At 36.0% G+C, this 12,206-nt stretch overlaps 1 protein-coding gene across 4 annotated transcripts in view; it reads right to left on the bottom strand.

Moving 5' to 3' along the window:
- The window catches only part of Vps13b (vacuolar protein sorting 13 homolog B), an 829,431-nt gene that overhangs the window by 55,579 nt on the left and 761,646 nt on the right, over nt 1-12,206 (bottom strand). For all 4 annotated transcript variants that reach the window (XM_047551787.1, XM_047551802.1, XM_047551778.1 and 1 more), the window contains exon 44: nt 3,513-3,668. In XM_047551787.1, coding sequence (XP_047407743.1) covers nt 3,513-3,668 — 156 coding nt within the window. The remainder of the gene's footprint in view (nt 1-3,512; nt 3,669-12,206) is intronic.

Genomic DNA, 12,206 nt, shown 5'->3' on the forward strand with positions numbered 1-12,206 from the left:
AATGATATCTTAACCATGATTAAAAGTATATGTATAAAGTTGCAAATATACAAACATATATACATACATTTGGGCTTTTAGAGTGGTGAAGGTTTGTTCAATGAAGGCCTGGGAAACATGGAAGCAATGCGTACATGAGTAGTCATATAATGTACAAAGGTCCTGGGAAATTTTATATGTGGTCAACTTTCATTCAATTGTGGGAAATGAGAGGAATAAAGGAGAGGCAGAGTACAGATAACAAAACATCAACATTAAAGAGCTCTAGCCAACTCTCCATTATCCAGGGCGTATTAATGTGGTTAAGGTACATCAGGGATCTGCATGCACTCACCTCACCAAATGAGTCTTGGTAATTAGGCAGCTGCAGTTTATTGCAAATTTCCAGGCCCAAGTGGAATAGAAGGAAAGAAGCCAAGATGTGAGGGAGGCAAAAATCCATGGAGCTCTTCTGAAGCTTGATTCCTTCCTTCCTCACCTCACCATCTGAGGAAATCCTACGTCTCTCAAGTACTTTAAGTAGACCTAATCTGGATGCTAAACTACCCTGACAATAAAAATTAAATCCAATTGGAAAAGACATTTAAAATTTTTGCTTGTGTGTGTATGTGTGTGTGTGTCTGTGTGTGTGAGAAAAGGAAGAAGGACAAAGAGAGAAGTAAAATTTTGTGAGCAGTTTTTAGAAATGTATTTTTCAAATAACCAATGATTCTAACATTTGGTGGACTGTTGCATTGTGTACTATCTGTGTAGGAATATCATGTTTATTTATCCCTGAAGTTTAACATAATTCCTCAAAAATACAGATCTATGCAAGAATGAGATGCTATTGTAGGTTAACACAAAAAAGTCCAGCTAGTGTTACTCATGCCTGAGAATATTTCATTACCATAATTTTAATTGTCGTTTACTGGACTGACAGTGGGCTGGGCACATCAAAAGCACTCTGCATACAAAAACTCATGTAATGCTCACAATAACTTCCTAAGGAAGCCACCATTACTATCCTTATTTTCTAGGTTAAGAAATTGCTTTAGAAAAAGATGCAATGATTTGCTAAATATCACACAGCCAGCAAGGGGATACAGATGGGTTGCCTAGGATCTTAACTGCTAGGACATATCATTAAAACCATTTCTTGGCACCGTTTCACTCTTTAGTAAATGTTCTAGCAACCACACGCAGAGGAGTTGAAGAAATTGGGAAAGTTTGGATGGGAGGAGGGATAGTGTGGCCCCTGGACCAGTGGCATCAGCATCACTGAGAACCTTTTATTAATACAGATGATCAGGTTACTCCCAAGACCTACTGGATCTGAAACTCTGGGGGAGGGATCCAGAAATCTGTGTTTTGACAAGCCCTCCGGGATTCTGATGCACACCTGAGAGAGAGAACCCTCAGCCTAAAGACAAGGAAAATGTGCTAGTCCCCTTCACAGTTTTGAAGGGCTGGAATATAGAAGAGAGGTGATTTGTCCTTATAACAAGGTGTTGTGTGTTGGTTGTGTACACCTCACAGTTCTGGAGAATGGTAAAAGTTTGTGGAATGGTGAAAGATTTTGGTAAAATTTGGGAAGAACTTCCTAACAGTTGGTAGAAATCAACAACAGAAAGGGTGAGGGGATTGGTCTCTGGTCTGAATTCCTCAAACAGAGGCTGAGTGATCATTTCTCAGACATGCTAGTGAATGAGAAGGTGGATAGACATTTCTGAAAGAGCATGAGTAGCAGAATTTGAAACCCAGCGTGTATTTGTTGGGCAGGTCTTTACTGAGTGAACACCAAGTAAGAGACCTCTGAGGGCCAATGACAGTCAGGGGCACTTTCAGTTCTTATGACTAGCTCAAAGCTCACATGAGTAGATTGATCTCCCATGAGTCCTTCAACAAGATTCATAAGATTCATTTATTCTTTGTGTTGTTTTTTAATGTAATTCCATGTGCTTGGAATATTTCTTAATCTAAATTCTAATATTTTCTGAAGCCAGCTTCAGTTGTATCTTCTTTTTTGTCAGGGGTGGTACCAGGGATTGAAATCAGGAGCACTCAACCACTGAGCCACATCCCCAGCCCTATTTTGTATTTTATTTAGTGACAGTGTCTCACTGAGTTGTTTAGTGCCTCCTTGCTGTTGCTGAGACTGGCTTTGAACTCATGATCCTCCTGCCTCTGCCTCCCCAGTGGCTGGGATTACAGGCGTATGCCACCGTGCCCAGATAGGTTGTATCTTCTTAGTAAAACTTCTGAATTCCCTTCAGAATTACCTTACTCTTAATTATATACATGGCTGGATTTACATACATTTACAATGTAAGAGCAAAGACTGTGTCACACACTTGGTGTCTTCCACTTTACCCTGTTCCACGTAGGTGATCAATACATACTCTGAGGAATGACAGTTAATTGAGAAAAGTCTTCCACATTTCTTCTCTGGACTCCTCTGCTGTAGTCTCTTTTCATTTCTGTTACTCACACTAATGAGAACATGAAGCCCACTCCCTGATTAGGTGCAGACCAAGAATGTACATAGTTTGGGGCCTACTGTTCCTCTCTCGCCAGTTGCTTCCTGCTTGTTTCCTGGCACAGGGCAGCAGAAGAACCCCTGCTGCTTGATAAGAGGAGCTCCCTTTTCCAGGGCCTGGGTACTATTTCTATCATGTCCTAGTTCACATACGCTCTGGCTCAACTGCTACAATCCAGATGCAGATGTATATGTGAAAACTCTTATGACAAATCCAGTTATTATGTGTGTGGTGAAGCCAGTTTTCAGATTTTAATACTTCCTTTCTTTCTTTCTGCTCTTGTCATATGCTCCATGCTTGAAAAACATCTTTTAGAAACCACATTTTCACATCTTAAGAACACAAAAAAAGTGTCAGATACTTTTTTCCCTTCGCAGTCTTAGAACTTCAAAAACAGCCAAAAGGAAGTTTTATAAAATACGTAAAAATATGTGCTGAGAGCTGAGGTTTTATATGCCAAGAGTTAGGCTGCAGTGAATTTTTACTGCAGTTAATATTAACTTCTAGAAGAGAAAAGCTTGCTGGAGACCCAGGCTTACTGTGTCACGGGAGAGTATCACAACACTTTCACACAGCTTCTTCTCACATGCTGCAGAAACAACTCCTGGTTATCCACTGGTGGATTATCCAGGGTCCCCACCACCCCTTGCTTCTCTTCCTTCTCAGTAAAGGCCTTTGGCTATTTCACAGCTCATTAGCACCTCCACCAGAAGGTAGGTGGTGACAGGGAGAAGAGGTGAAACTAAAATCAGTAAATTTTACTGCTCGTTAGCAGCTCTTGTAAAAGATGTGGGACAAGAGGTTTGATACCATCATCATCATCAGGCTTATCAACCAGCATTTATTAGGTGCTCATATGTATGGTCATAGTAGGCCTAACCAGGCATAACCACTGTGATATTTTTGTTATGAATTATTTATGTTTCTTTTAAGTTTCATCTCCATTACATCAAATATATGAGATGTCTAGGACATGAATACAAAGAAACTTACCTGTTTTTGCACTCCACTGAGTTGCTGAACCTTGATGATGAGTGATGCAGTTCGACCCTTGTACTGAATCGTTCTAATAAACGTCCCAGCATGGTCCACACTGAAGGGCTCTGACCAACGCCAATTGCCCCAACCTTCAATACAGATGTGTAACAGCTGGAGAGAAAAACAATAATCATCACAATGCCAAATGTGCCAACAAAAATCTAGTCCTAAAATGAATGTCTCATTGCTGGAAAACCTTTCTATTTGTAATATCTAGCATCTGTTTTCTCTCTAACCTGCATTATTCATCCATTTCCAGCTTATTCCGCCAGGCTAATAATAGAAAATATGCCACATAGAGTCAATGTAGTTTTCCAGATCACATTTTAAACCTTCTTAAAAATAATGGTCCTATCAAATGGTAAAAGGCCTCTTGAATATCTAAGAAAAGACCATTTCATTCATTTTGGAGGACAAGACGGTTTAAATGTGAGATCAAAGAGCCTTGGTCTTAAATGACAGCTTTTTATTTATTTATTTTTGGTTCTGGGCATTGAACCCAGGGACATTTTGCCATATAGTTATATCCCCAGTCCTTTTATTTTTTAATTTTTAAATTTTGAGACAGGGTCTTATTACATTATTGAGGCTGACCTTGAACTTGAGATCCTCCTAGTTCAGCCTCCCCTAATATTACTGGGATTATAGGTATTCACCACCAATGTCCAGTAGTTTATTCCTTCTTATAGTTAGGTTGTAATAAAAGCTAAGTTTGATTTGTGGTATTTTATTATTATATTATTATTAATTTATTTTTTGGCACTTGAGGACATACTTATTTTTTTCCTTTAATCTTACAATAGGGTATGGATTTTGCACACAACTGAGAGAAAGGATTATATCAAGGTCAGAGTGTTGATACTAGGCAGAGGCCACAAGCACATTCAAGCCTCACAGGAAGTCTTTTCCTCAGCAATTCTGTCAAGGTCTGTATCCCTCTATGAGAAGTCTGGAGGAGATCACAAGCCTGACAAAGTTGTCCATTCTCTGATCAGATAACTGACATCCTGGAATGTCATTTCTTATGGTCCCACTGTCTTCCAGAAATATCCCCTTTCTGTAGCTACATGGAATAAGCCTACAGTAAACTGAGATGGGTATGTAAGAGGGGGAACCAAGGAGCTAGGTGTTGAGAAGTTGGAATGGTAAGATGTCTGGGGAGACTCTGGATGGTCCAGTTCTTCTTCTGTGTCTACAGAAGGGGCACAGAACCAGAGCAGCTAGACCAGTTAGCCTGGAACAGGTGCATGGCATTATCTTTTTTTTACCCTAAATTACCATTCCTTATTTTTTCTTTTGATAAAGAGCAAAACAGCAATTTGAAGATTCAGTTCATTTAATATATTCCCCTTGTGAGATCACAATATCAAGTTAGAAATACCTTCAGTATTATGATGTAAGAAAAAAACTTTGTTCTTTTTGTTTTTTGCACTACATATTTACTGTTAACTTTTACCAACTGAATCTCTTGATTCATATTTTAATTTATTCATATGGTATTGCCACTTTGGTACTATCTGGATTTCTTCTGTGCTCACTTAATTTTCCTATTTTGACCCATTGAGGAAGGGAATCAGTTTATGTGGACATTCCAAAGTAATAATTATTAGTAGTACTTCTTTAGGACACATTTACATGAAAATAAACAATGTTCTATGAGTTTTTAAGTCACCCAATATCATTAGTCATCACAACATGAATTTTGATGATTAGGTGAAGTAGGGTCCTACCATGAACAAGGCATTTTTAAAAATATAACTACCACCCCATCTTTAATATACAGCCCCACTTCAGTTCTTTTTCCATACAATTGCCAGTGAGTCTATGAAATCAAAGGCTACCAGTGAGATGACTTCTAAAAAGAAAGGCTAATAGTGAAGAGGAAGAAGAAGAGGAAAAATAGAAAGAAGAGTGGGTAGGAGGAGGGGGAGAAGGAGGAGGGGAAGGAGAAGGAGTAAGAAAACCCAAAAACCTAGATAGCAAATATCTTCAGGGGAAAATAGGGTCTTTTATATACTCCCCAACATAAAAGTACTAGAGTAACTTTGATGTTTAAATATAAGTTGCAGGGCAAAAAAAAAAAGAAAAACAATAGCAGTGTTTGGAAAAATTTCAGTTTTTTACAGCAACAACTGGGAATAAAGCTCAGGGCACATACAAAACTAAAAGAAATAAGAAAGTTGTTTTCTTTGGAGAGACTAGTAGCTGGAAATGACCAAAAAAAAATAATGAGGCAAGGTACTTAAGGTCAAGCTCAGCTATATTTTTCCTGAACATTCCATAGACTCTAGAGATAGCAATAATATACACGATGTAATTTTAATTGAGGAGTGTTCACATTTGTATATGAGCTCAATGTAAGATAGCTACTCACTCTATGTACCTAGCTTTTAATGACTGAATGTCACTAAGGAATATTCGGTCAGGTTTTGCTTGGCAGTTATTGGTTCTCAGAATGTATGTGCAGTTTTTTTTTTGTAGAATTATAAACTTTTAGATCTATTTTGATTTAGTTCACATACTAAAGTTAAGAGGGAGAAAAATTTTCCTAACACTTCTCCCCATATGCATCATCAATTGAATATATGTTAAGTTTGGTCTTTTGTTAAAAAAAAACTCCCTAAATATTCACTAGTAATTTGATGTATATACTTATTAGGAAAGGAATTACATTCTTAAGAGAAACAGCTACACAAAGAAATTGAGGAGGCCCAGGAGTATCACATTCCTCCTTCTCAGGGTTTAAATACCATGCTTGGGAGCTGTGGCCCTGGGTTTGGACACTGGATGGCAGTGGCTCAGATACCCACAGACACCAAGCCAGGGTGGGAGGTGGTATTCTTGCTGGCCCCACTGAATCAATTTCACTGCTACAAGTACTGAAAATCTCCATTTAATAACAAATATTCATGTACCTATTTTCATTTCTATACAGAGGTAAGTGTAAAGTCAGGCACAAAAATGTGAAATTTGTGTTAGACCATCTGATTTTAATGAGATTTCTTTCCCACATTCATCCATTTTCACCACATAGGTACTAAATGGAAGGCACTATGATAGGCCCTATGGAGAAAATAAGGAGGAAGAAGGAAGAGATGTGCTCTTTATCCCATAAGGAACTTTTGATCTTTCAGGGAGAATAAGGCAAGGCAAATAATGAACAGGAAGCAGCAGGAGAGGAACACAGCATTACAGTAGTCCAGAAGAGAGGGGGGCCTGCTTCAGGCCTCCTTGACTGAGAAAGCTTCGGCATTAGCTGAGTCTCACCTTGGGTAGGATTTCAACCTGAAAAGATGACAACCTGTCCTAGGTCAACAGACAATCTGAGATGTGAAAAATAGACGCCATGCTTAGGGAAAGTCAATAGTCTCAACTGGCTGGAGAAATGGAAATGTGGAAAAAAGAGTAGTGGACAGGGTCAGATAGGTAGATCTGGCTGGTAGGTCAGGGATTTGTGGTCAGTCACTGCCAGAAGAGTAAGTGTGGCCTGTGGAGGCGGAAAAATTATAATAGTAAGGATGACCTCAGTGTGGGGAAGAGGAAGGAACTGGCTTATTCTTCTTGCCTAGAGACTGAGGACTTTTTATCTTCTCTTACCAACTTGGACATTTTCTTTCACCTCTTTTGTTTCCCTTACTGATGTACTTCCTCCACCACCTTTCCATCCATCCAGGCTTTTCATTCTTTTTTGGTTCATTTAACTAGTATGTAATGTTTTCCACTGGGGGAAAAAAAAGTCAAATAGAAGCCACAAGCAGGATGTACAGTGGCCACAGTTGTTGTGAGGTCCCAAGGGGCTATGTTTTCTGTTTTTCGGCAGACCCCCAGTTTTACACTGGCAGTTAGACTATAGTCATAATTTTACTACTGGAGACCTCAGATAGGAGCATGTATAGCTTTTGATTCTTTTTTTTTTTTTTTTTTTTTTTTTTCCTGTACAAGCTAAAACTTAGAATTAGTCATCAGGGAGTTAGGGATTATTTCTGAGGACCACACACAGTCATGTCCAAAGGAGGAATTCCTGAATCAATATTCAGAAAAAAATAAAAATAAGATAAAACCTAGGAAAAAAGAGCATACCAAGAAGGAGAAGGAGAAAGATTAGGCAAAAATTTTAAATTACATTTTGAAATACAAACGATAAAAGTACCAAATACTTTTCTGTGAATTTATGTATCTCGTTTATTTAAAAACTGTTGAGACTTTTTCTACCTCAATAACAGCAAATTAGAATTTTGTCTTCAGACCTCTTTGTGATATTCTTTTGCATTTTCTGGTAGTGTACCCTATAGTGATATGTAATGTTCTAAAGAGAAACTGAAAATCTAAACAACTTCAAAAAATTTCCTAATTCATTATGTTCATCATAGAAATTTCAGGGGTTATGAAAAATGATCATGAAATCTACGGGGAAATAAGTTATTGAATATACATTCATTTATTTATATATTATACAAATATTTGTAAATGTTCCCTGTATTAATAATTAAAACTTAGGTATAAAGTATTTGTTAAACTTTAAAACTCATCACTATAAGAGCCTAATGCACAGTGGGCACTCAATAAAATTGAATAAATAAATAAATAAAGGTTAATTTCAAAAAAGTAAGTATTCAAAAATTTTAGTGGTGGTATTTATATATAAAAATATAATAAAGTGAGCATTAAATTAAAGTATTTAGAAAAGATTATATGTTTTACACAGATATTAGATGAAACCACAAATCAGTGTGATTCCTCAGCTCCACAATTCAGATATTACAATATTAACATTAAAATATCAAGTATACTCCAAATGACAAAACAAATGAACATCATGAGTGAAAACTGAGTTTAAATATATTAAAAATTATTCATACAAAATATTGTTTGGAAAGCAAATTAAACAGATCAAAGTTAAATTGCTTGTTTCAAATGGATGACTCTAAGTGGAACTGATAATACATTTCACACTGCTAAGTTAGTATAAAAATGAAATATGTTGTTCACTGCTGCTTTTTCAAGGCAGTTGGATTTCAGGACATTAAGGGTAACTGAAATAATGCTAAGAATTAAGTAGGAAAATTTCTAGAAGATGGCTCATACTTAATGTCCTCATGACTTGATACTAAAACTCTAACCCTACATATATCCATTCATATTGATAGAACACAATCTGCCATCTAAAAGAAAGATTAGGTGGAAATAAATAAAACAATTGCTTATTATGAGCGGATACCTTGGATTCTTTGGTTCAGTTTATTTTGGCAGAAGCAAGAAAGAAAGTCAAAATATAAAAGTCTTTCCTAAGCAAACTTGCAGGAAGCAACAGACCCTGTCACAATGCAAGTGCTGGGCTGTTTGCTTTCCAAAGAATATGAACACTTGAAAGTTTCCCCTCAAGACTGAATTCATTGAAGGACATCAATACTGTTGCAAGCGGCATGAAGCATCCTCTTTAAAAAGGTTAACACTTGTAAGGTTGGAATAAAAATTGCAATGGGAGGGTAATCCTTGAATCAAAAATCTTAATTTCATACTTAGATTCATCAATTCTAAGAAAGAATTTATCCTCATGTGATAATATAAATGTGTGCAAAGTCTTAACTAGTTGTGTGTCTATTCCAGAAGATGTATGCTTACTCATTAAAATAATAAAGAAAATTTGGTAGCACTAAAAATTGGTCAAATAAAATATAGTAAAAATAACAACATCTATCATTTATTAGACTCTTACTATATGCTTGGCTAAGAGCTTTTTATATATTATTTTATTTATTCCTTATAACAATTTTGTAAGGTAGGTACTTTTTTTTTTCTCTTTTCGGGATGAAACAAAGCTGAAGTACACAGAGGCTGAGGCTGAGTGACTTCTTCAGGGACACAGTGCTGGGAGGGGAAGGTAAGAGATCTGATCATGTGCTAACTTAGAGTTTCTGTTCTTAATCATCCTTATATACTGCAGAGTCCTCTCAAACTACTGAACAAATTTATAGCATAAAAAAATGCTAACACTCTGTCAACAATAGATTAACTGGAAAAAAAAACTACAAAAAGATATGTGCGGCACATCCCATTTTGGTAAAATAAACAAAAGTTACCTATGTATGTGTAGTGTGTGTATGTGTGTGTGTTTATGGGTTGTGGGGTTATATATTTTAACTTTCCTTTTTTCATATGTTTTGTATAATTTATAAATTTTAATCTGTAAATATGTAGTATTGTGTAATCAGTTAAAATTAATGCTATTAAAATGAAAAACATCTAATAGCATATACAGCTTGTATTTCAAGTAAGAAGAAGAAATATATTTCTATTTTAAAATCCCATATTCAATCTCTTGCATGAAGTTCCCCATGTGTCCTGGTCAAAGTCATTTGCACTCTTGGTACTTTGCAAGAAGGTGACTGAATCCTCAGTTCATCTCCAGGGCCTCCACAGCTGCTAGCACGGTTTCTGGCTTGCTAAATCACTTTATTATATAATCACAAGATTCTTAGAGTAGTTTAATGTGATGATGTGAGGTTTTTTCCCCAGGATAATTTTATTCCAATTTTGCAAGTATTTTTAAGGATCTAGAGCTATTAAATATTTACCATAAGCCAATTAACTATGTAACACAGGGTAGATATAGAAAAGAATGAGATGTTTTACTTAGGTTAAAAATACTCTCAATATAGTGTGAGAAACAGATATTCAACAAGACTATACTGCAAAATTAGAAAGTTAAAAAAAAAAAAAAAAAAAAGGTTGCAGGAATCCAGAGACATTCTGCAGGGGAAAGTTAAAAGGTTGACCAGAGGACATATTATACTTATCCCAACAAGTAACATGAAAAAAGACAGGTTGAAATGGAATGAAAGATGACCAACAGTACTGTTACTTCTGATAAACCAAAGCAGTTAATAGCCTAACTTGCCATGTGACTACAAGACAGAGTGGTTCTTTCTGTACAAAATTAATGTCTCCAAAGGATACTGACTGCATTAAAAACAAGGAAAATTCATAAAAGTGACAAGCTATTGCTTCAAACTAACTGTGAAAAAAATTTCTGGTTATACTTCTTATCCATATAATTTGGAAAATTAACTTTATATTAAGAATTCATCAGCTTCCTTTCCTCTAATAGTTCTCATCATAACCCGAATGGAGCCATTGAATGTTGATCCTGGAAAGGACAGAGTCAACATGGAACAAAATTCATTGCTCTAGGAGGTCAAATCTTACTCGTGGTCAGCCAAGAGGCCTGTGTGACTGGCTTATTTCACTTAGCATGATTGTCTCTAGTTCTATCCATTTACTGGCAAATACCATAATTTCATTCTTCTTTAAAGTAATACTCTATTGTATATATATACCACACTTTAACAATTCATCTGTTGTAGGACACCTAAGTTGGTTCCATTGCTTGCTATGGGAAATAAGCCAGTCCCAAAAAACCAAAGGCAGAATATTCTCTCTGATATGTGGATGCTAACCTACAACAAGGGAGGGTAAAATCAAAAGTTCATTGGGTTAGAAAAAAGGGAACAAAGGGAAGGGTGTGGGGGATGGGTACAGGAAAGACAGCAGAATGAATGGGACGTAACTTTCCTGTCCTTATATATGAATACATGACCAATGAAACTCCAAATCACGGATAACCACAATATGAAATCCTAACTGGAACAAGTTATATTTATTCTATGTATATATAATATGTCAAAATATACTCTATTGTCTTATATAACTAGAAAGAACAAAAATGAAAGAAAAAAATAAAAGGCCTGTGTTTAGACTAGTGGGAATATAGAGAGGGGAGCACTGGAAAGCTAGGGAAAGGCCTTGCCTGAGGGAGTAGTGAAGAAAGGAATGCGAAGAGGCAGTGAACTCTTAGGTCAGTAACTGCTATTTCCCCTGGAACATCAATCATCAATCAACACCAGGGACTGAAATATGAAAGACAATGAAACAAAGCAAGGGAAACAGTACTGTTTGGCTGCTTGAAATAATGTTATTCATATACTGTACCTATATTCTCAAAGTTTTAAAACTGCATTGTCATTTCATCATCTAGTTTCACTGTCATTTGAATTTACATGGGCAAGTGAGGGTGTCCAAAGTCACATATTTCTAGCAAACATTAAGGATTAATCAATGTCTTAGTATATCTGTAATAAATCAATCAGAATATTTTAAGCATTATTTTTCATAAATAACTATAAGCAAAACTCTAAGTTCAAGAATTCGTTTATGGACTTTCTGTTTGGTCTCTGGCTAAAGTTTACATACTTAGAGAAAATGAGTTAAAAAAATAAGAGTAGGGTGAAGAGTAGTGGCACTTTTGTTTTATACTTATCTGCCAAACAATGGGATATTTAGTGGGCATTCTTTATTAAAATCATCTAAATTTAAATGATCTCTCTAGTATTAAGTGATTTACTTAACATTTTTTTTGCAGAAAGATTACATTAGCAAGCGGTCTCATATATTGAGAATATTTTAACATTTTATCCATAATGTTCTGAACATTTCCATCATGAATTATAAATTTGCACAGTAAAAGTATGAAATGATACACAGTCTTATTTTAAAGAGGTCATTTCAACATCATACGTATCTATTATTTTCACGTTTCTAAGAGGTGTGGGTTTTCCTACAGTTATGTGGTATGTGACTGAAAAAACAAGA

This window comes from Sciurus carolinensis, chromosome 1, assembly GCF_902686445.1.
Source record: "Sciurus carolinensis chromosome 1, mSciCar1.2, whole genome shotgun sequence".
Taxonomy (NCBI): Eukaryota; Metazoa; Chordata; class Mammalia; order Rodentia; family Sciuridae; genus Sciurus; species Sciurus carolinensis.